The 23,880-nt window shown below is 46.2% G+C and overlaps 1 protein-coding gene across 2 annotated transcripts; it reads left to right on the forward strand.

Moving 5' to 3' along the window:
- Positions 1 to 708: 708 nt before the first annotated feature.
- SARNP (SAP domain containing ribonucleoprotein) lies at positions 709 to 16,958 on the forward strand. 2 transcript variants are annotated; one of them, XM_064734865.1, is made up of 12 exons: positions 709 to 761; positions 2,442 to 2,541; positions 3,684 to 3,730; positions 5,850 to 5,917; positions 6,052 to 6,103; positions 7,878 to 7,951; positions 8,780 to 8,808; positions 9,079 to 9,104; positions 10,133 to 10,201; positions 11,727 to 11,807; positions 13,766 to 13,828; positions 16,605 to 16,958. In XM_064734865.1, the coding sequence occupies exons 1-11, from the start codon at positions 726 to 728 to the stop codon at positions 13,805 to 13,807; spliced, it is 624 nt and encodes a 207-aa protein (XP_064590935.1). In that variant the 5' UTR covers positions 709 to 725; the 3' UTR covers positions 13,808 to 13,828; positions 16,605 to 16,958. The 2 variants fall into 2 exon arrangements, with proteins under 2 accessions (XP_064590935.1, XP_064590936.1); XM_064734866.1 differs by lacking the exon at positions 10,133 to 10,201 and having other exon boundaries at positions 16,605 to 16,741.
- Positions 16,959 to 23,880: the final 6,922 nt, after the last annotated feature.

The raw sequence follows: 23,880 nt of genomic DNA on the forward strand, positions 1-23,880 counted from the left end.
AATGCAAATAAACTAAATTATAATCAATTTAATAACGGAATAAACCAGCAGCAATTGGGAGCCGCACCTGGAGAGGAAACTCTGGAATATTCTGGAAAATTACCCCAAATTTGTGCTTTGCACCCCTGGGTACAGGACAATAATTAATGAGCAAATTTATAATAAACAATTAATAAAAAGTATTTAATACATAATAGTTTAATTAAATTACTACAACACAAGCAATTTTTATCTAATAAACGTACAATTAACAGGTTAAGTCATAGCAAATAATATATTTTGATAAACAAAAAGGTCACAAGGAATATAACAACATTATAAACGATAAACACATAATAAATAGAGCTACTAGATAATACGTATCTAAATCTGTCTAGGAATACCAATAGCCCAATAGACTGAGATAATTTTTAAATAATTAATTACATTGAGGGACCCGAGTCCCTCAATGACCCCGCTCTGGTCGCGGCCACACCTCCCGGAAGTCCGCGTTTCCCGCCCTCTCTTTCCATTGGCCGCCGCTTAGCACTTCCCTATTTCTATTGGTTCATCTGCACGTCAGTCAATACCGCCCCGCCTCCAGCACTCGACCGACCAATCACCGGCCGATGCTGCCGGCAGCGCTGACCAATGGCGAGCGGCACGTTTGGGCGGGGCGGCGGAGGACGCGCGGCGCTGATTGGCCGGGGCGGCGTGAGGGGCGGGGTCGGCGAGGGGGTGACAAGATGGCGGCGGAGCCGGTGGAGCTGCACAAGCTGAAGGTGCCGCTGGGAGCGGGAGCGGGGCCGGGAAAAGGGCGGGGAGACAGCCGGGACAGAGCCCGGGAACCGGGACAGCCCCGGGCGGAGCGGGGACAGAGCCCGGCAAGCGGGACAGCCCCGGGAGGAGCGGCTGGGACTGCGGGAACGCGCGGGGGAACGGCGGGAAACGGACCGGGGGCTCTGGGGGGACCATGCGGGTCTGAGTGGGCTCTGAGGGTCCCTGAGGAGGATCTGAGGCTTTGAGGGAGCCCTGAGGGGGCTCTGAGGTGGTCTTGAGGGAGTTCTCAGGGGGCCGTTAGGGTCTGAGGGGACTTTGAGGTGTCCTAAGGGGGATCTGGGAGGGTTTTGAGGGGATTCTGAGAGTCTGAGGGGTCCCTGAGGGAGCTCTGAGGGTCTGAGGGGGATCTGGTGGAGTTTGGGGGGTCCTGAGGGGGATATGGGGGGCTCTGAAAAGTTCTGATGGAGCTCTGAGGGTCTGAACAGACCCTGGGAGGCTCTGAGGGTCCCTGAGGGGGTCCTGAGGGGGATATGGGGGGCGCTGAGGGGGTCCTGGGTGGGGGTCCTGAGGGGGATTTGGAGGCATCTCAAGGTCTGAGGAGTCCTGAGAAGGATCTTTGTGCCTCTGAGGGCCCCTGAGGGGGTCGTGGAGTTGGTCTGAGGGGTCCTGAGGGGATCCTGGGTGGGGGTCCTGAGGGGAATCTGGGGGTCCCTGGGGGGGTCCTGTATGGGGGTCCTGAGGGGATCCTGGCATTGGTCTGAGGGGATCCTGGGTGGGATCTGGGTGGGAGTCCTGAGGGGCTTTGATGGGTCCTGAGGGGGTCCTGGCAGGGGTCCTGAGGGGATTTGGGGATCCTGAGAGGGATCTGGGGGTTCCTGTACGGGTCCCTGTGGGGTTTGAAGGGAGTTCCTATGTGGGGGATCCCTGAGGGGATTTGGGATCTGGGGTCCTGGGGGTCCTGTGCGGGTCCTGAGGGGGATCTGGGTTCCCTGAGGGGATCTGGGGGTCCCTGTATGGGGGTCCCTGGGGTTTGAAGGGAGTTCCTACATGGGGTCCTGAGGGGGATTTGAGGGTCCTGAGTGGGATCCCTGAGGGGGATTTGGGGGTCCCTGGGGGGTTCCTGTATGGGGGTCCCTGAGGGGGTTTGAAGGGAGTTCCTATGTGGGGGGTCCTGAGGGGGATTTGGGGGATCCCTGAGGGAGATCTGGGGGTCCCTGAGAGATTGGGGGATCTAGGGGTCTGTATGGAGGTCCTGAAGGAGATTTGGGGGTCCCTGGGGTCCCTGTGTGGGGGATCCCTGAGGGGGATTTGGGGGTCCCTGAGGGGTCCCGGGTCCCTGTGCGGGGTCCCTGAGGGATTGGGAGGGATCTGGGGTCTTGTATGGGGTTCCTGAGGGGGATCTGGGGTCCGGGTCCCTGTATGGGGGTCCTGAGGGGTTTGAAGGGAGTTCCTACGTGGGGGATCCCTGAGGGGATTTGGGGGATCCCTGAGGGGTCCCTGGGTCCCTGTGTGGGGTTCCCTGAGGGGGATCTGGGGTCCCTGTATGGGATCCCTGTGCGGGGTCCCTGAGGAGATCTGGGGTCCCGGGGTCCCTGAGGGGGTCCTGAGGGGATTTGGGGGGGATCTGGGGGTCCCTGAGGGGGTCCCTGAGGGGGTCCCTGAGGTGCCCCGGCCGTGCCCAGCTGGCAGAGCTGAAGCAGGAGTGCCTGGCGCGGGGCCTGGAGGCCAAGGGCAACAAGCAGGACCTGATCCACCGCCTGCAGGCCTACCTGGAGGAGCACGGTGGGTGCCCCCAAAAACCCCCCCAAAAAAACCCCAAAAATGCCCAAAAATCCCCCAAAAAACCCCCAAAACCCAAAAACCCCAAACACCCCCAAAAAAACCCCCAAAAAAACCCAAAACCCCCCAAAAAAACCCCCAAAAAACCAAAACCCCCCAAAAAAAACCCCCAAAAAAACCCCCAAAAACCCCCCAAAAATCCCCAAAAATCCCCCAAAACCCAAACCCCCCCAAAAAAACCCCAAAAAACCCCAAAAACCCCAAAAACCCCCAAAAACCCCCAAAAAAACCCAAAAACCCAAACCCCCCCAAAAAACCCAAAAAACCCCCAAATCCCCCAAACCCCCCCAAAAAAACCCCAAAAAAAAACCCCAAAAAACCCCAAAAACCCCCAAAACCCAACCCCCAAAAACCCCACCCCAAAAAAAAAACCCCCCAAAAAAAAACCCCAAAAACCCCAAAAAAACCCAAAAAAACCCCCAAACCCCCCCCCCAAAAAATCCAAAACCCCCCAAAAAAAACCCAAAAAACCCCCAAAACCCCCCCCAAAAAAAACCCCAAAAAAAACCCCAAAAACCCCCCAAAACCCCCCCAAAAAAAACCCCAAAAACCCCCAAAAATCCCCCCAAAAAAACCCCAAAAAAAACCCCAAAACCCCAACCCCCCCCCAAAAAAAAAAAAACAAACCCCAAAAAACCCCCAAAAAAACCCAAAAAAGCCCCAAAAAAAACCCCAAAAACCCCCCCAAAAAAACCCCAAAACCCCCCCAAAAAACCCCCAAAAAAACCCCAAAAACCCAAACCCCCCCCCAAAAAAAACCAAAAAAATCCCCAAAAAATCACCCAAAAAACCCCCAAAAAAACCCCCCAAAAAAACCAAAAAATCCCAAAAAAACCCCAAAAATCCCAAAAACCCCCCAGAAACCCCCAAAAAACACCCAAAATCCCCCAAAACCCCCCCAAAAAAACCCCAACCCCCCCCCCCCAAAAACCACAAAAAAACCCCAAAAAACCACCTCAAAAACCCCTCAAAAAAACCCCCAAAAAAACCCCAAAAAACCCCCAAAAAACCCCAAAAAAATTCTCATTTTCCCAGAATTTCAAAGAATTCCGCCCCTCTGACCTTTCCCTGCTTTTCCTCCGCAGCCGAGGAGGAGCCCAACGAGGAGGACGTGCTGGGAGAGGAGATCGAGGTCAGGAATTTTGGGATCATCCCGAATTTCTGCAGGGTTTGGGGTGGGAATGAGGGAACGTTCCAGAATTTCAATCATTTCTGGAATTTCAATCATTCCCAGAATTTCAATCATTTCCAGAATTTCAATCATTTTTGCATTTTCATCGTCTTTTTTTGGGGCTGAATCCGTTGGGTTTGGTGCCTGGGGTGCTCCTGCTTTTCTGTGGATTTCCCATGGATTTCCCATGGATTTTATGGGGTTTTTTTTTTGGGATTTCCATGGGTTTCCCATAAATTTTTGTAGATTTTTCCATGGGTTTTCCTGTGGATTTCCCATGGATTTTATGGATTTTTTGTATTTCCTGTGGATTTCCCATGGATTTTCCATGGATTTTATGGATTTCCCATGGATTTCATGGTTTTTTATGGATTTCCCATGGATTTTCCATGGATTTTATGGGTTTTCTGTGGATTTCCCATGGATTTTATGGGTTTTTTATGGATTTTCCATGGATTTTCCATATTTTCCATGGATTTTAGAGGTTTTCCGTGGATTTCCCATGGATTTTATGGGTTTTTTATGGATTTCCCATGGATTTCCCATGGATTTTATGGGGTTTTTTATGGATTTTTCCATATTTCCCATGGATTTCCCATGGATTTTCCATATTTCCCATGGATTTTATGGGTTTCCCATGGATTTCCCATGGGTTTTCTGGATATTCCATGGATTTCCCATGGATTTTATGGGTTTTTAATGGATTTCCGGTGGATTTCCCATGGATTTCCCATGGATTTCCCATGGATTTTATGAATTTCTGCCAGGTTTGGGGTGGGAATGAGGCAACATTCCAGAATTTCAATCATTTCCAGAATTTCAATCATTTCCAGAATTTCAATCATTTCCAGAATTTCAATCATTTCCAGAATTTCAATCATTTCCAGAATTTCAATCATTCCCAGAATTTCAATCATTTCCAGAATTTCAATCATTTTTGCATTTTCATCGTCTTTTTTTGGGGCTGAATCCGTTGGGTTTGGTGCCTGAGATGCTGTGGTTTTTTTGTGGCTTTTCCATGGATTTCCCATGGATTTTATGGATTTTCCATGGATTTTATGTTTTTTTTATGGATTTTATGGATTTCCCATGGATTTTATGTTTTTTTTATGGATTTCCCATGGATTTCCCATAGATTTTATGGGTTTTTATGGATTTCCCATTAATTTTATGGGGTTTATTTATTGGTTTCCCATGGATTTTCTGGATTTTCCATGGATTTCCCATGAATTTTCCATGGATTTTATTGGGTTTTTTATGGGATTTCCATGGGTTTCCCATAAATTTTTGTAGATTTTTCCATGGGTTTTCCTGTGGATTTCCCATGGATTTTATGGATTTTTTGTATTTCCTGTGGATTTCCCATGGATTTTATGGATTTTTTGTATTTCCTGTGGATTTCCCATGGATTTCCCATGGATTTTATGGATTTCCCATGGATTTCCCATGGATTTTCCATGGATTTCCCATGGATTTTATGGATTTCCCATGGATTTCCCATGGATTTTATGGTTTTTCCATGGATTTCCCATGGATTTTATGGATTTCCCATGGCTTTCCCATGGATTTTATAAATTTCCCATGGATTTCCCATGGATTTTATGGATTTTCCGTGGATTTCTGTGGATTTTATGGTTTTTTTATGGATTTTTATGGATTTTCCATGGATTTTATGAGTTTCCCATATATTTCCATGGATTTTATGGTCTTTTATGGATTTCCCATGGATTTTCCATGAATTTTATGGTTTTTTATGGATTTCCCATGGTTTTTCCATGGATTTTATGGTTTTATGGATTTCCCATGGATTTCCCGGAATTTCATGGATTTCCCATAGGTTTTATGGTTTTTTATGGATTTCCCCATGGATTTTATGGATTTCCCATGGATTTTATGGATTTCCCATGGATTTTCCAGACTTCCCGTGAATTTTTCATGGTTTTATTGGGTTTTTTATGGATTTCCCATGGATTTTATGGGGTTTTTAATGGATTTTTCCATATTTCCCATGGATTTCCCATGGATTTCCCATGGATTTCCCATGGATTTTCTGTTTTTCCATGGATTTTCCGGATTCCAGGAGGAGGAGCCGAAGGCGCCGGAGCCGCCGGCCGTGGTTGAGGAGGCGCCGGCGAAATCTCCGGAATTGTGAGTGCGGAGAATTCCCAGGAAAAACCGGGAATGAGGGGCTGGAAAACGGGGAATTTTGGGGAATTCTGGGAATTCTGGGAATCCCAAACCCCTCTGGAGCTTCCCTGATTTTTTTCCCAATTTTTTTCCAGGATCCAGGAGAAGAAAGTGGTGAAAATCAACTCAGAAATCTCCCAGATGGAGGTAAAACCACGGGAAAAATCCCAATTTTCTCCATAAAAAATTCCCAATTTTCTCCAAAAAAAATCCCAATTTTCTCCAAAAAAATCCCAATTTTCTCCAAAAAAAAAATCCCAATTTTCTCCAAAAAATCCATTTTCCCAAAAAAATTCCCAATTTTCTCAAAAAAAATCCCAATTTTCTCCAAAAAAATCCCAATTTTCTCCAAAAAAATCCCAATTTTCTCCAAAAAATCCCAATTTTCTCAAAAAAAAATCCCAATTTTCTCCAAAAAAAATCCCAATTTTCTCCAAAAAAATTCCCAATTTTCTCAAAAAAAAATCCCAATTTTCTCAAAAAAAAATCCCAATTTTCTCCAAAAAAAATCCCAATTTTCTCCAAAAAAAAATCCCAATTTTCTCCAAAAAAATCCCAATTTTCTCCAAAAAAAATCGTAATTTTCTCAGAAAAATCCCAATTTTCTCCAAAAAAAATTCCCAATTTTCTCCAAAAAAATCCCAATTTTCCAAAAAAATTTCCCAATTTTCCCAAAAAAAATCCCAATTTTCTCCAAAAAAATCCCCAATTTTCTCCAAAAAAAGTCTCAATTTTCTCCCAAAAAATCCCAATTTTCTCCAAAAAAATCCCAATTTTCTCCAAAAAAAATCCCAATTTTCTCCAAAAAAAATCCCAATTTTCTCCAAAAAAATCCCAATTTTCTCCAAAAAAAAAATCCCAATTTTCTCCAAAAAAAATCCCAATTTTCTCCAAAAAAAATCCCAATTTTCTCCAAAAAAATTCCCAATTTTCTCCAAAAAAATCCCAATTTTCTCCAAAAAAAAATCCCAATTTTCTCCAAAAAAATCCCAATTTTCTCCAAAAAAAATCCCAATTTTCTCCAAAAAAAATCCCAATTTTCTCCAAAAAATTCCCAATTTTCTCCAAAAAAAATCCCAATTTTCTCCAAAAAAAATCCCAATTTTCTCCAAAAAAAAATCCCAATTTTCTCAAAAAAAAAATCCCAATTTTCTCCAAAAAAATCCCAATTTTCTCCAAAAAAAATCCCAATTTTCTCCAAAAAAAAAAATCCCAATTTTCTCCAAAAAAAATCCCAATTTTCCCAAAAAAAAATCCCAATTTTTTGCTGAAAATCCCAATTTTCTCCAAAAAAATCCCAATTTTCTCCAAAAAAAAAAATCCCAATTTTCTCCAAAAAAAATCTCAATTTTCTCCAAAAAAAATCCCAATTTTTTGCTGGAAAATCCCAATTTTCTCCAAAAAAAAATCCCAATTTTCTCCAAAAAATTCCCAATTTTCTCCAAAAAATTCCCAATTTTCTCCAAAAAATCCCAATTTTCTCCAAAAAAATTCCCAATTTTCTCCAAAAAAATCCCAATTTTCTCCAAAAAAATCCCAATTTTCTCCAAAAAAAAACCCCAATTTTCTCCAAAAAAATCCCAATTTTCTCCAAAAAAAATCCCAATTTTCTCCCAAAAAAATCCCAATTTTCTCCAAAAAAAATCCCAATTTTCTCCAAAAAAATCCCAATTTTCTCCAAAAAAAATCCCAATTTTCTCCAAAAAAAATCCCAATTTTCTCCAAAAAAAATCCCAATTTTCTCCAAAAAAAATCCCAATTTTCTCCAAAAAAATCCCAATTTTCTCCAAAAAAATCCCAATTTTCTCAAAAAAATCCCAATTTTTTGCTGGAAAATCCCAATTTTTTGCTGGAAAATCCCAATTTTTTGCTGGAAAATCCCAAAATTCCATATTTTTTTAAAATTTTTCCCATTTTCCAGAGGATGCAGAAAAGGGCCGAGAGGTTCAACGTCCCCGTCAGCCTGGAGAGCAAAAAGGCAGCGAGGGCAGCGCGGTAAATTCGGGAATTTTGGGAATTTTGGGGGGAAAATCGGGAATTCTGGAGGAAATTTGGGAATTTTAGAGGGAGATTTGGGAATTTTGGGAGGAAATTTGGGGATTTTAGGGAGAAATTTGGGGATTTTGGGAGGAATTTGAGAATTTTGAGGGAAATGTGGGAATTTTAGGGCGAAAATTGGGAATTTTTGGGGGAAATTTGGGGATTTTAGAGGGAGATTTGGGGATTTGAGGGAGAAATTTTGGAATTCTGGGGGGAAATGTGGGAATTCTGGAGGAAATTTTGGAATTTTAGGGGGAAATTTGGGAATTTTGGAGGAAATTTGGGAATTTTAGAGGGAAATTTGGGGATTTGAGGGAGAAATTTGAGGGGAAATGTGGGAATTTTGGGGAGAAAATTGGGAATTTTTGGGGGGAAATTTGGGAATTCTGGAGGAAATTTGGGAATTTTAGAGGGAAATTTGGGAATTTTGGGAGGAAATTTGGGAATTTTAGAGGGAAATTTGGGGATTTGAGGGAGAAATTTGGGAATTTTGGGAGGAAATTTGGGAATTTGGGATCCCTGCCTGAATGGGCTGGGCTGGAATTCCCAGAGGATTCCAAATCTTTGGAATTTGGAGGAATTTTTGGGAATTTTACGGGATTTTGTGGGAATTTGAAGGATTTTTGGGGAATTTTGTGGGATTTTTTGGGAATTTTTTGGGATTTTTGGGAATTGTTCATCCCTGGGATTGGGGAACTCTGGGAAAAAAGGAATTTATGGGAATTTTTGCCCTAATTCCCAAAATTCCAGCCCTAATTCCCATTTTTTTTTTCATTCCCACAGGTTTGGCTTGGCCACAATTCCCACAAAAGGTGAGGAGAGAAAATTCCTGAAATTCTGAGAATTCCTGAAATTCTGAGAATTCCCTGGAATTCCAAATTCCCCTTTTCCCACATTTCTGGGAGCAGGAATTTTGGGATTTGATGGAAAAAATCCCAAATTTTCCTGGATTTTTTTGGAATTTCTCATCCCAAAAAAATCCAGAGTTGGGATTTTCCTGGAATTCCTGAGAATTCCCAGTTCTGGGCTGGAATTTGGGAATTTTGGCCAATTCCTGATGGGAATTTTTTCTCCTTTTCCAGGGCTCTCAGGAGACTCCAAACCCACGGTGAGGAAATCTGGGATTGCCATGGAATTTGAATGGGTGATTTTGGGATGGGTGAAATTGGGGAATTTGAGTGGAATTTTGGGAATTTGGGCGGAATTTGGAGAATTCCAATGGGAAATTTGGGAATTTGAGTGGAATTTGGGAATTTGGGTGGAATTTTGGGAATTCCCATCTAATTTTGGGAATTTGGGTGAAATTTGGGAATTTGGGGGGATTTTGGGAATTTGGGTGGAATTTGGAGAATTCCAATGGGAATTTGGGAATTATGGTGGAATTTTGGGAATTTGAGAGAATTTGGGAATTCCCATTAATTTTGGGAATTTGGGTGGAATTTTGGGAATTTGGGTGAAATTTGGGAATTTGGGTGGAATTTGGAGAATTCCAATGGGAAATTTGGGAATTTGGGTGGAATTTTGGGAATTTGGGTGAAATTTGGGAATTTGAGTGGAATTTTGGGAATTCCCATTTAATTTTGGGAATTTGGGTGGAATTTTGGGAAATTCCCATAATTTTGGGAATTTGCGGAATATTGTGAATTGAGTGGGAATTTTGGGAATTTTGTGGAATGCAGAATTCCAATGAAATTTGGGAATTTGAGTGGAATTTTGGGAATTCCCATTTAATTTTGGGAATTTGGGTGAAATTTTGGGAATTTGGGGGGATTTTGGGAATTTGGGTGGAATTTTGGGAATTTGGGTGGAATTTTGGGAATTTGGGTGGAATTTGGAGAATTCCAATGGGAAATTAGGGTGGAATTTTGGGAATTCCATTGGAAATTGGGGCAGAATTTTGAGGATTTAGGGTGGAATTTTGGGAATTCCATTGGGAATTGGGGTGGAATTTTGGGAATTCCATTGGGAATTGGGGTGGAATTTTGGGAATTCCATTGGAATTTTGGGTTGAAATCCCCCAAAACCCCCCTGGAATTTTCCCAGGATCAGCCCCTCTGGAAAAGCCCCCAGAGCTGAGGAATTTTGGGAATTTTTGGAAATCCCAAGGATCCCAAATCCCAAATTTCCTTTTCCCAGATAAACCTGGAAAAGCTCAAGGAAAGGGCCCAGAGGTTCGGCCTCAACGTCTCCTCCCTCTCCAGGAAGGTGAGAGTTGGGAATTTTGGGAATTTTGGGAATTTTGGGAATTCTGGGAATGCCAGGAGTGCCCTTCCCACCCCAGGATTATCCCAAAATTCCAAATTTTCCAGCCCTGGGTTGGGTTTTTTGGAATTTTGGGGTTTTGGATGGAATTTGGATTTGATTTTTGGGAATTTTGGGTTTGAGGTTGCGTTTTTTGGAATTTTTGGATTTGGGTTTTTTTGGAATTTTGGAGTTTTTGGGGATTGGGTTTTTGAAATTGGGTTTTTGGGAATTGGGGTTTTGGGAATTTTGGGTTTGGGTGATTTTGGGAATTTGGGTTTTGGGAATTGGGTTTTTGGGAATTTTGGGTTTGGGATTGAGTTTTGGAATTTTGGGTTTTTGGGAATTGGGTTATTTTGGGAATTTGGTTTTTTGGATTGATCTTTGGGAATTTTAGGGTTTGGGATTGGGTTTTTGGAATTTTGGGGTTTTGGGATTGGTTTTTGGGAATTTTGGGGTTTTGAGGATTGGAGTTTTTGGAATTTGGTTTTTGGTTTGGGAATTTGGAATTTGTTTTGGGATTGGGTTTTGGAATTGGGGTTTTTGGGAATTTGGGTATTTTGGGGATTGGGGTTTTTTGGGAATTTTGGGGTTTGGTTTTTTGGGAATTTTGGGGTTTTTGGGAAATTGGGAATTTGGATTTTGGGATTTTTGGAATTTTAGGGTTTTGAGGATTGGGGCTTTTTGGAATTTTGGGGTTTGGGTTTTTTTGGGAATTTTGGAGTTTTGGGGATTGGGGTTTTTTGGAATTTGGGTTTTTTGGGAATTGTGGTTTTTGGGTGTTTTGGAATTTTGGGGTTTGGGATTTTGGATTTGGATGGGTTTTGGGATTTGAATTTTGGGAATTTTGGTTTTTGGGAATGGGGTTTTTGGGAATTTGGTTTTTTTGGGGTTTGGGATTTTTGGGAATTTTGGGTTTTTGGGGAGTTGGGATTTTGGGAAATTTGGGGTTTTGGGAATTGGGGTTTTTGGGAATTTTGCGTTTGGTTTTGGATTTTGGTTTTTGGGTTGGGGTTTTTGGGATTGGTTTTTTTGGAATTGGGTTTTTTGGGATTGGGTTTTGGGATTTTTGGATTGGGTTTTGGGATTGGGATTTTTGGGACTTGGGTTTTTGGAATTTTGGGTGTTTTGGAATTTTGGGTTTTTGGGAATTGGGGTTTTTGGGAATTTTGGGTTTTTGGGAATTGGGGTTTTTGGGAATTGTGGTTTTTGGGAATTTTGGGGTTTGGGTGTTTTGGAATTTTGGGGTTTTGAGGGTTGGGGTTTTTGGAATTGGGATTTTTTGGAATTTTGGGGTTTGGGAATTTTGGGAATTTTAGGACTTGGGATTATTGGGAGTTGGGATTATTGGGAATTTTGGAGTTTTTTGAATTTTGTCGTTTGGGGGATTGGGGTTTTTGGGAATTGGGATTTTTTGGGAATTTTGGGTTTTTGGGGATTGGGTTTCCCAGGGATCCATTCCCGACATTCCCGACATTCCCGTTCCCAGAGTGAGGAGGATGAGAAGCTGAAGAAGAGGAAGGAAAGGTTCGGGATCGTCACCGGGGCCGGCGCCGCCGAGGACTCCGAGGTGGGGCTGGAAATTCCCGGGATTTGGGGTCGGAATTCCGGGATTTGGGTGGAATTCTGGAATTTGGAGCCAGGAATTCCGGATTTGGGTCGGAATTCCGGGATTTTGGGTGAGGAATCTGGATTTGGGCTGGAATTCTGGAATTTGGGGACAAGAATTCCCAGGATTTGGGGCAGAATTCCAGAGTTTGGAGCCTGGAATTCCTGGAATTTGGGCTAGGAATTCCAGGATTTGGTCAGAATTGTGATTTGGCTGGAATTCGAATTTGGGACAGAATTCCCGGATTTGGGTCCAGAATTCTCGGGATTTGGGTCAGAATTCCGGATTTGGAGTGGAATTCCGGATTTGGGACCAGAATTCCCAGGATTTGGGCCTGAATTCTGGAATTTGGGTCAGGAATTCCCAGGATTTGGGGTGAGAATTCCCGGGATTTGGGGTCAGAAATTCCAGATTTGAGCAGGAATCCTGGATTTGGACCAGAATTGCCGGATTTGGGCAGAATTCCAGGATTTGGTCAGGAATTCTGGATTTGGGTGAGATTCGGATTTGGGCGAATTCTGGAATTTAGGACTAGGAATTCCGGATTTGGGGCCAGAATTCCGGATTTGGGTCAGGAATTCCGGTTTGGGCAGGAATTCCTGGATTTGAGGCTGGAATTCGGGATTTGGGGTCAGAATTCAGGATTTGGGCCAGGAATTCCGGATTTGGGGTCAGGAATTCCGATGGGATTTAGGGTCGAGGAGAATTCCGGATTTGGGTCAGGAATTCCGGATTTGGGGCTGAATTCCGATTTGGTAGAATTCCGGGATTTGGCAGGAATTCCCAGGATTTGGGGCTGGAATTCCTGGATTTGGGTCAGATTGGGATTTGGACAGAATTCCTGGGATTTGGGGACAGAATTCCGGGATTTGGGGGCCAGGAATTCCGGGATTTGGGGTCAGAAATTCTCAGAGTTTGGAGCCAGGAATTCCTGGGATTTGGGGTCAGGAATTCTGGGATTTGGGGCCAGAATTCTGGGATTTGGGTCAGGAATTCCCAGGATTTGGGTCAGGAATTGCTGGGATTTGGGGCTGGAATTCTGGAATTTGGGGACAAGAATTCCCAGGATTTGGGGCCAGAATTCCTGGGATTTGGGGTGAGGAATTCCTGGATTTGGGGACAAGATTTCCCAGGATTTGGGGCCAGAATTCCGGGATTTGGGGTCAGGAATTCCCGGGATTTGGGTCAGGAATTCCTGGATTTGGGACCCAATCAAATTCCCAAGGATTTGGGGTGAGAATTCTGGGACATTTGCTGGTAGAATTCCTGGGATTTGGGGCCAAATTTCCAGGAATTTGGGCAGAATTCCAGGATTTTGGGTTTAGGAATTCCTGATTTGGGCTGAATTCCGGAATTTGGGTTTAGAATTCCCTAGGATTTGGCCAGAATTCCTCGGATGGTAAATTCTGGGATTTGGGGCTGGAATTCCTGGAATTTGGGGTGAGAATTCTGGGATTTGGGGTCAGGAATTGCCAGGATTTTGAGCCAGGAATTCCCAGGATTTGGGGCTGGGGAATTCCTAAGATTTGGAGCCAGGAATTCCTTGGATCCTTGGGCTCACCCCAAAACCACCTCCCAATTCCCAACCCTTGAGAGATCCAGGGATTTTGGGGGGGATTTTCCATGGATTCAGGGCACATTTTCCATGGATTTAGGGAGTTTTTCCATGGATTTGGGGCCAATTTCCCAGGAATTTTGGGGCCTTTTCTCCCAGGAATTTTTGGGCCTTTTTCCCAGGAATTTGGGGTTTGGAATTCCCTGTGTTTTGGACCATTTTCCCTCAGGAAAACCCCCAAAATTCCAGGATTTTCCCCCATTTTGGGATCAAAAATTTTCCCCTTTCCCTCTCCCTCTCTTTCCCGGGATTCTCCTCAGGGATTTCTGGAATTTTCCCTCTTTTTGGCCTTTCCCAAATCCAGGCAAAGAAGCGGAAAAGGGCGGAAAGGTTCGGGATCGTCTGAGCTGCTCCGGCCTCTCCTCAGGTCAGGAATTTCAGGAATTCCCTCATTCCCAATTTTCCATGGAATTCCATGGAATTCCCAAACCCCCACCCAGGGAATTCTCCTTTCCTTGGAGGATTTTGCTCCTCAATTTTTGAATTTTTTTTTTCCAAAAAATGGAAGGGAAAATCAGAGCTGGGTTTGGGAGGGAGGGAATTCCCAAATTCTGGGCGCAATTCCCAAAATGTCGGGGTTTTCCATGGATTTTGGGGTGGTTTTCCATGGATTTGTGGCCATTTTCCCAGGGATTTTGGGCTGTTTTTCCAGGAATTTGGGGTTATTTTTCCATGGATTTGTGGCCATTTTCCCAGTGATTTGGGGCATTTTCCAGTTAGTATTTTTCCAGAGGTTTTGGGTTTTTTTCCAGGAATTTGGGGCTGTTTTCCATGGATTTGGGGCTATTTTCCCGGGATTTGGGAGCATTTTCCAGGATTTTGGGATGTTTTTCCATGGTTGGGGTTATTCAGGATTTGGCTTTTTTCCAGGATTTGTGACCATTTTCCCAGGAATTTGGGGTTATTTTTCCAGGGATTTTGGGATGTTTTTCCCATGAATTTGGGCTGTTTTCCATTAATTTGGGACTGTTTTTCATGGATTGGGCTGCTTTTCCAGAGATTTGGGGGTTTTTTCCAGGATTTTGGGGTTTTCCATGGAATTTGGGGCTGGTTTTCCAGGAATTTGGCATTTTCCCATGGATTTGGGTATTTTTCCAGAGATTTTGGGGCATTTTTCCAAGGAATTTGAGGTTGTTTTTCCAGGTTATTGGAGCTGTTTTTCCAGAATTTGGGTTTATTTTTCCAGGGATTTTGGCCATTTTCCAGGGATTTGGGGTTATTTTCCAGAGATTTTGGGACCATTTTTCCAAGGAATTTGAGGTTGTTTTTCCAGGATTTTGGGGCTGTTTTCCCAGGAATTTGGGTTTATTTTTTCCCGGGATTTGGGGGCTCTTTTTCCAGGGATTTTGGGATATTTTTCCAGAGATTTTGGGGCCATTTTTCCAAGGAATTTGGGGTTGTTTTTTTCCAGGAATTTCGAGCTGTTCTCCCAGGGATTTGGTGTTATTTTTCCAGGGATTTTGGGATGTTTTTCCATGAATTTGGGGCTGTTTTTCCAGGAATTTGGGGCTATTTTTCCAGGGATTTGGGGCTGTTTTTTCCAGGGATTTTAGGATATTTTTCCAGAGATTTTGGGGCTGTTTTTCCAAGAATTTGGGTTTATTTTCCCAGGGATTTGTGGCCATTTTCCCAGGGATTTGGGGTTATTTTTCCAGAGATTTTGGGACCATTTTTCCAAGGAATTTGAGGTTGTTTTTCCAGGGATTTTGGGGCTGTTTTCCCAGGAATTTGGGTTTATTTTTCCAGGGATTTGGGGGCCATTTTCCCAGTGATTTTGGGGCATTTTTCCATGAATTTGGGGCTGTTTTTCCAGAGGATTTGGGGCTGTTTTTCCAGGAATTTGTGACCATTTTCCCATGGATTTGGGGCTATTTTTCCCGGGATTTTGGGGGCATTTTTCCAAGGATTTTGGGGCTGTTTTTCCATGAATTTGGGGCTGTTTTTCCAGGGATTTTGGGGCTATTTTTCCAGGGATTTGTGACCATTTTCCCAGGGATTTGGGGTTATTTTTCCAGAGATTTTGGGGCCATTTTCCCAAGGAATTTGGGGTTGTTTTTTTGCAGGAATTTGGAGCTGTTCTCCCAGGGATTATTTATTATTTATTATTTATTATTATTTTTCCAGGGATTTTGGGGTGTTTTTCCATGAATTTGGGGCTGTTTTTTCCAGGGATTTTGGGACTCTTTTCCCAGGGATTTTGGGATATTTTTCCAGAGATTTTGGGGTGTTTTTCCATGGATTTGGGGCTGTTTTTCCAGGAATTTGGGGTTATTTTTCCAGGGATTTCTGGCCATTTTCCCAGGGATTTTGGAGTGTTTTTCCATGCATTTGGGACTGTTTTTTCCAGGGATTTTAAGATGTTTTTCCAGAGATTTTGGGGCCATTTTCCCAAGGAATTTGAGGTTGTTTTTCCAGAGATTTTGGGGCCATTTTTCCAAGGAATTTGAGGTTGTTTTTCCAGGGATTTTGGGGCTGTTTTTCCAAGAATTTGGGTTTATTTTTCCAGGAATTTTGGAGCTCTTTTGCCAGAGATTTTGGGGCCATTTTTCCAAGGAATTTGGGGTTGTTTTTTTCCAGGAATTTCGAGCTGTTCTCCCAGGGATTTGATGTTATTTTTCCAGGGATTTTGGGGGCATTTTTCCAAGGATTTTGGGCTGGTTTTCCATGGATTTTGGGGCTATTTTTCCCGGGATTTTGTGGCCATTTTCCCAGGGATTTTGGGATATTTTTCCAGAGATTTTGGGGTGTTTTTCCATGAATTTGGGGCTGTTTTTCCAGGGATTTTGGGGCTGTTTTCCCAGGGATTTGGGGTTAATTTTCCAGGGATTTGTGACCATTTTCCCATGGATTTGGGGCTGTTTTTCCCAGGGATTTTGGGCTGTTTTTCCATGGATTTGGGGCTGTTTTTCCATGAATTTGGGGCTGTTTTTCCATGAATTTGGGGCTGGTTTTCCATAAATTTGTGACCATTTTCCCATGGATTTGGGGCTGTTTTTCCATGAATTTGGGGCTGTTTTCCCATGAATTTGGGGGCATTCATGGAGCAGCCCCCCTGGGAATCACAGCATCCCAACCCCTGTGGGATTTTTGGGATTTTCCCGTGAGATCCAAGCAGCAATTCCAGAGATTTCTCGGATTTCCAGGTGGGCCTTGCCTGAACCCTTCCCCTGTTGAAGACTGGAGGTGCCAGGATTTGGAATTTCGGGAATCTCATCCCGGAGCCGTGGGAGCGCCGGGGCCATTCCCAGCCCCAGAGATTCTATTTTTTTGGGAATTTTCCATTTCCCATCCTCGGGAATCTCAGAAATTCCCAGGATGCTCCTTCTTCCCATCCCCAAAAATCCTCCGTTTTTTCCCCGTTTTTTTTTTTTTCCCGGTTTTTTTCCCAGGTTTTGTATTCCCGGTTTTTTGTATTTTCCCGGTTTTTCCCCCTCGGAAGGGTCAGCACTGCCCTCATCCCACATTTCCCAATAAAAATTTTCCCTTTTCCAAGGAAATCCCATTTTATTCCAGGGGTTTGCATGCAGGGGCTGGAACTGTGGGAATTCCTTCCTTTCCTGGAGTATTCCCGAGGTTTTCCTGGAATTCCTGAGGTTTTCCTGGTGTTAAATTCAGATTTTCCCGAGGTTTTCCAGGAATTCTTAAATCCAGGTTTGCTTGAGGTTTTCCAAGAATTCCTGAGGTTTTCCTGGTGTTAAATTCAGATTTTCCTGAGATTTTTCATGAATTTCCAGTGTTAAATTCAGATTTTCCCAAGGTTTTCCAGGAATTCCTGGTTTTAAATCTGGGTTTGCTCGAGGTTTTCCTGAGGTTTTCCAGAAATTCCTGAGGTTTTCCTGGTGTTAAATTCAGATTTTCCCGAGGTTTTCCAGGAATTCTTAAATCCAGGTTTGCTTGAGGTTTCTCAAGAATTCCTGAGGTTTTCCTGGTGTTGCTCAGATTTTCCTGAGATTTTTTCATTAATTTCCAGTGTTAAATTCAGATTTTCCCAAGGTTTTTCAGGAATTCCTGCTCTTAAATCCGGGTTTGCTCGAGGTTTCCCTGAGATTTTCCAGGAATTCAATTCCTGCAGATTTCCTGGTGTCAAAATCCAGATTTTCCTGAGATTTTTCATGAATTTCCAGTGTTAAATCCCGTTTTTCCCAATGATTTCCAGGAATTCCCAGTGTTAAATCACGGTTTTCCCGGTGTTTTCCAGGAATCCCCTGGTGTTAAATCCAGTTTTTCCTGAGATTTTCCAGGAATTCTTGAGGTTTTCCTGGTGTTAAATCCAGGTTTTCCTCAGATTTTCCAGGAATTCCTGATGTTAAATCCTGGTTTTCCAGGATTTTCCAATGTTCAATCCCGGTTTTCCCGGTGTTTTCCAGGAATCCCCGATGTTAAATCCCGGTTTTCCAGGATTTTCCGGTGTTCAATCCTGGTTTTCCTGAAGTTTTCTAGGAATTCCTGCAGTTTTCTGATGTTATCCAGATTTTCCTGAAATTTTTTTTCAGGAATTCCCGGTGTTGAATCCCGGTTTTCCAGGATTTTTCAATGTTCAATCCCGTTTTTCCTGGTGTTTTCCGCAATCCCCACTGTTCAATCCTGGTTTTCCTGAGTTTTTCCAGGATTTCCCGCCGCTCAATCCCGTTTTTCCCGATGATTTCCAGCAATTCCGCTGTTCAATCCCCTTTTTCCCGGTGTTTCCCAGCAATCCCCGGTGTTCAATCCCGGTTTTTCCGCAATCCCCGTTGTCAATCCCGTTTTTTCCTGAGTTTTCCCAGGATTTCCCGCTGCTCAATCCCGTTTTTCCCGATGTTTTCCAGCAATCCCCGCTGTTCAATCCCGTTTTTCCCGATGATTTCCAGGAATTCCTGATGTTAAATCCTGGTTTTCCTGCGGTTTTCCCGCTGTTCAATCCCGTTTTTCCCGGTGTTTTCCGCAATCCCCGCTGTTCAATCCCGGTTTTCCTGAGTTTTTCCAGGATTTCCCGCTGCTCAATCCCGTTTTTCCCGATGATTTCCAGGAATCCCCAATGTTAAATCCCGGTTTTCCTGCAGTTTTCCTGGTGTTCAGTCCCGTTTTTCCCGATGTTTCCCAGGATTTCCCGTGCTCAATCCCGTTTTTCCCGGTGTTTTCTGCAATCCCCGCTGTTCAATCCCGGTTTTTTAGGAATCCCTGGTGTTCAATCCCGTTTTTCCCGATGTTTTCCCAGCAATCCCCGCTGTTCAATCCCAGTTTTTCAGCAATCCCCGGTGCTCAATCCCGTTTTTCCTGAGTTTTTCCAGGATTTCCCGCTGTTCAATCCCGGTTTTCCCGATGATTTCCCGGTGTTCAATCCCGTTTTTCCTGAGTTTTCCCAGGATTTCCCGGTGCTCAATCCCGTTTTTCCCGATGATTTCCCGTTGTCAATCCCGGTTTTTCCCGATGATTTCCCGCTGCTCAGTCCCATTTTTCCCGGTGTTTCCCAGGATTTCCCGTTGTCAATCCCGTTTTTCCCGGTGTTTTCCACGAATTCCCGATGTTAAATCCCGGTTTTCCCGGTGTTCAATCCCGTTTTTCCCGGTGTTTCCGCAATCCCGGTCCCCTCTCCGTCCCCTCGCTGCCGCCGCTCTCTCCCGGTGGCCCCGTTCCCGGCGTTCATCGCGTTCGTTAATTGCGTTCATTAATTGCGTTCATTAGCGCCCCTCGCCGTGGGTGGCCCCGGATGGCCCCAAACTGGGTCAGGGCAGCGGGGCCGCAACGGGAACGGGGAAAATGGGAATGGGGAAAAGGGGATGGGGAATGAGGAAAAGGGGGAAAATGGGAACGGGGATTGGAGAATGGGAAAGGAAATGGGGAATGGGAGGGGGAAAAGGGGAACGGGGAAATGGGAATGGGGAAAAGGAGGAAAAGGGGAACAGGAATGGGAATGGGGAAAATGGGGAAAGGGGAATGGGAAAGGGGAAAAGGGGAAGGGAGAAAAGGGAATGGGAGAAAAGGGAGGAAAAGGGGAATGGGAATGGGAAAATGGGAACGGGAAAAGGGGGAAATGGGGAAAAGGGGAAGGGAAAAGGGGAAGGGAATGGGGAAAAGGGAGGGAAAGGGAATGGGGAAATGGGGAAAAGGGGAACAGGAATGGGGAAAAGGGGAACGGGGAAAAGATGGGAAAGGGAAAAGGGGAAGAAGGGAATGGGAAATGGGAGAATGGGAAGGAAAGGGAACGGGGAAAAGGGGATGGGAAAAAGAGGAAAGGGGAACAGGGAATGGGAAAATGGGAAATGGGGAAAAGGGAATGGGAAAAGGAGGAAAAGGGGAAAGGGAATGGGAAATGGGGAAGGGAAAGGGGGAAAAGGGGAAAAGGGGAAAGGAATGAGGAATGGGAAAATGGGGAAAAGGGGATGGGAAAGGGGGAATGGGAAAATGGGAACGGGGAAAAGGGGATGGGAAAATAGGAACAGGAAAAGGGGAATGGGAAAAAGGAGGAAAAGGGGAAAGGGGAACAGGGAATGGGGAAAAGGGAATGGGGAAAGGGGAATGGAGAACAGGAATGGGAATGGGGATGTGGAATGAGGAAAAGGGGGAAAATGGGAATGGGGAATGGGGATGGGAAAAGGGGAATGGGAAAGGGAAGGAAATGGGAATGGGAAAAAGGAAAAGGGGAATGGGGAAAAGGGAAAAAGGAACAGATGGGAAAAGGGAATGGGAGTGGGGAAAAGGGAAAGGGGAAAAGGGAAGGGAAAAAGGGGAGAGGAAGGGAAACGGCTAAAGGGAATGGGGACTGGAAGGGGAGCTGGAATGGGAAAAGGGGAATGGGAACAGGAAAAGGGGATGGGAATGGGGAAAGGGGAAAAGGGGAATGGGAACGGGCAAGAGAACGGGAACAGGGCTGGGAATGGGAACGGGGGAATGGAACAAAAGCGAGCGCTGGTTCAGGCCCTCGGAGCGGAGAAACAAAAACCAAAATCCCCCCCAGTGCCCCCCAGTGCCCCCCAGTGCCCCCTCAGGCTCGGCTGCAGGGGACAGGACAGGGACAGTGGGGACAAGGACAGGACAGTGGGGACAGGGACAGGGACAGTGGTCACTGTGGGACAGGGACAGTGGTCACTGTGGGACAGGACAGTGGGGACAGGGACAGCGGTCACTCTGGGGACAAGGACAGTGGTCACAGTGGGACAGGACAGTGGTCACTGTGGGGGACAGGGACAGTGGGGACAAGGACAGTGGTCACTCTGGGACAGGGACAGTGGTCACTGTGGGACAGGACAGTGGTCACTGTGGGACAGGGACAGTGGTCACTGTGGGGACAGGGACAGTGGGGACAGGGACAGTGGTCACTGTGGGACAGGGACAGTGGGGACAGGGACAGTGGTCACTGTGGGACAAGGACAGTGGTCACTGTGGGACAGGGACAGTGGTCACTCTGGGACAGGACAGTGGTCACTGTGGGACAGGGACAAGGACAGTGGTCAGTGTGGGACAGGGACAGGACAGTGGTCACTGTGGGACAGGGACAGTGGTCACTGTGGTCACTCAGAGGTGACCAGGCCTGCATGGGGAGGCCTCAGAGGTGTCCTGGAGTGGACAGAGTGGACATTGGGGACATGGCCGGAGTGGACATTGGGGACATGGCTGGAGTGGACAGAGTGGACATTGGGGACACGGCCGGAGTGGACATTGGGGACATGGCCGGAGTGGACAGAGGGGACACGGCTGGAGTGGACATTGGGGACATGGCCGGAGTGGACAGAGGGGACATTGGGGACATGGCCAGAGTGGACAGAGGGGACACGGCCAGAGTGGACATTGGGGACATGGCCGGAGTGGACAGAGGGGACATGGCCGGAGTGGACATTGGGGACATGGCCGGAGTGGACAGAGGGGACATTGGGGACATGGCCGGAGTGGACAGAGTGGACATTGGGGACATGGCCAGAGTGGACAGAGGGGACATGGCCAGAGTGGGGCCAGAGTGGACATTGGGGACATGGCCAGAGACCACAGGGCACCAACCCAGCAGCGCCCACTGGAGCCCCTCCCTGTGTCCAGGCCTTGTGTCCGGTCCCTGCCTGGACACCGGGGGGTCCCTGCCCTTGTCCCCCTCCCCTCGGTGTCCCCTCGGTGTCCCCTCAGCCCTAATTAGCCAGGGGACATTCCCGGCATAGCTGCAGCCCCTAATGAGGCTCCATAAAGGGCCGGCTCCTGGGGCCGCTCGTAAAATCCCCCCCTCAATTCCCCTTTAAAATCCTCCCCCATTAAAAATCCCCCCCTCAATTCCCCATTAAAATCCCCCCCTCAATTCCCCCTTTAAAATCCTCCCCCATTAAAAATCCCCCTTCAATTCCCCTTTAAAATCCCCCCTTAAATTCCCCTTTAAAATCCTCCCCCATTAAAAATCCCCCTTCAATTCCCCCTTAAAATCCCCCCTTAAATTCCCCTTTAAAATCCTCCCCCATTAAAAAATCCCCCCTTCAATTCCCCTTTAAAATCCCCCCTTCAATTCCCCCTTAAAATCCCCCCTCAATTCCCCCTTTAAAATCCTCCCCCATTAAAAATCCCCCCTTAAATCCCCTTTAAAATCCCCCCTTAAATTCCCCTTTAAAGTCCCCCTTCAATTCCCCCTTAAAATCCCCCCTTAAATTCCCCCTTTAAAATCCCCCTCAATTCCCCTTTAAAATCCCCCCTTCAATCCCCTTAAAATCCCCCTCAATTCCCCCTTAAAATCCCCCCTTAAATTCCCCCTTTAAAATCCTCCCCCATTAAAATTCTCCTTTAAAATCCTCCCCCATTAAAAAATCCCCCTTTCAATTCCCCTTAAAATTCCCCCTTTAAAATCCTCCCCCATTAAAATTCTCCTTTAAAATCCTCCTCTTTAAAAATCCCCCATTAAAAATCCCATTAAAATCCTCCATTCAAAAATTCAAAATCTCCCATTAAAAATCTCCTTTTCCCGCCAGGGGGCTGTGCCAGGACCCCAAATGTCCCCAAGGGCCCAGGCTCAGCAGTGCTGGCACTGTCCCGGTGCCAGCCTGGGGTGTCCCCTCTGTCCCCTCGATGTCACCCCAAAGTCCCTTCTGGAACCTTCCAGAGCCCAAATCCTTCCCCCACCCCCAGAGGTGACAATGAGGGGACACACGGCCCTGAAACCTCGGAATTTTCAGATTATTTCTCTTATTTTTTAAAAAAAATTTTTAATTTTTTTTTTTTTTTGGAAATTTTTTTTTATTCTTTCTTTTTTTTTATATTTTTGCTGTTCAAGTGCTGAGTTCGGCCCCGCCCCCCCCTCCCCCGGGACCCCCCCCCGGAGCCACAGAACGAGGGACAGAACAACGGACGGACGGACCGACGGCAAAGGAGCCTGGGGCGGCCCGGCAGCGGGACATCCTTCCAATCATTAATTAGAATAATTAGAATAATCATGTACCGGGGGGGCTGCCACACCCCAGCACCCCCTGCCTGTGGCACCAGTCGGTCCCGGGAACTGGGACCAGTTAGAGCCCATACTGGGACCAGTTAGAGCCCATACTGGGACCAGTTAGAGCTGGGAATTGGGACCAGTTAGAGCCCATACTGGGACCAGTTAGAGCTGGGAATTGGGACCAGTTAGAGCCCATACTGGGACCAGTCAATGCCTGGTACTGGGACCAGTCAGTGCCCATACTGGGACCAGTTAGTGCTGGGAACTGGGACCAGTTAGAGCCCATACTGGGACCAGTCAATGCCTGGTACTGGGACCAGTCAGTGCCCATACTGGGACCAGTTAGAGCCGGGTACTGGGACCAGTCAGTGTTGGGTACTGGGACCAGTCAGTGCCCATACTGGGACCAGTCAGTGCCTGGTACTGGAACCAGTTGGTCCTGGGCACTGGGACCAGTTAGAGCCGGGTACTGGGACCAGTCAGTACCTGGTACTGGGACCAGTTAGAGCTGGGCACTGGGACCAGTCGGTGTTGGGTACTGGGACCAGTTACCCTCCAGGTACTGGGACCAGTTAGAGCCCATACTGGGACCAGTCAGCACTGGAACCAGTTAGTCCCAGAAGCTGGGACCAGTCAGTGCCCATACTGGGACCAGTCAGTGTTGGGTACTGGGACCAGTTATTCCCGAGCACTGGGACCAGTCAGTCCTGGGCACTGGGCGTACCCAGTTATGTCCCAGTGCGCCCACTGGGGTTATGGTGCATGCTCGGAGTAACTGGTCCAGTTTGCAGCTCGACTGGTCCCAGTGCCCCTGGAGGTGAGGGTCCAGTGCCCAGCTTAACTGGTCCCAGTGCCCAGTCCTGAACTGGTCCCAGTGCCCATCTCTGAACTGGTCCCAGTGCCGGGGGTTCCTGGTCCCAGTGCCCATCTCTAACTGGTCCCGTGCCCGCCCTCCCCGTCCTGTCCCCGTTGTGCCACCTGCCCGTGGCAGCCCCGGGGCCCCTCCCAGCGGTTCTGGCCCTTTCCCGGTGGGCACGGGGGCG

This window comes from Zonotrichia leucophrys, chromosome 29, assembly GCF_028769735.1.
Source record: "Zonotrichia leucophrys gambelii isolate GWCS_2022_RI chromosome 29, RI_Zleu_2.0, whole genome shotgun sequence".
In the NCBI taxonomy this organism is placed as follows: domain Eukaryota; kingdom Metazoa; phylum Chordata; class Aves; order Passeriformes; family Passerellidae; genus Zonotrichia; species Zonotrichia leucophrys.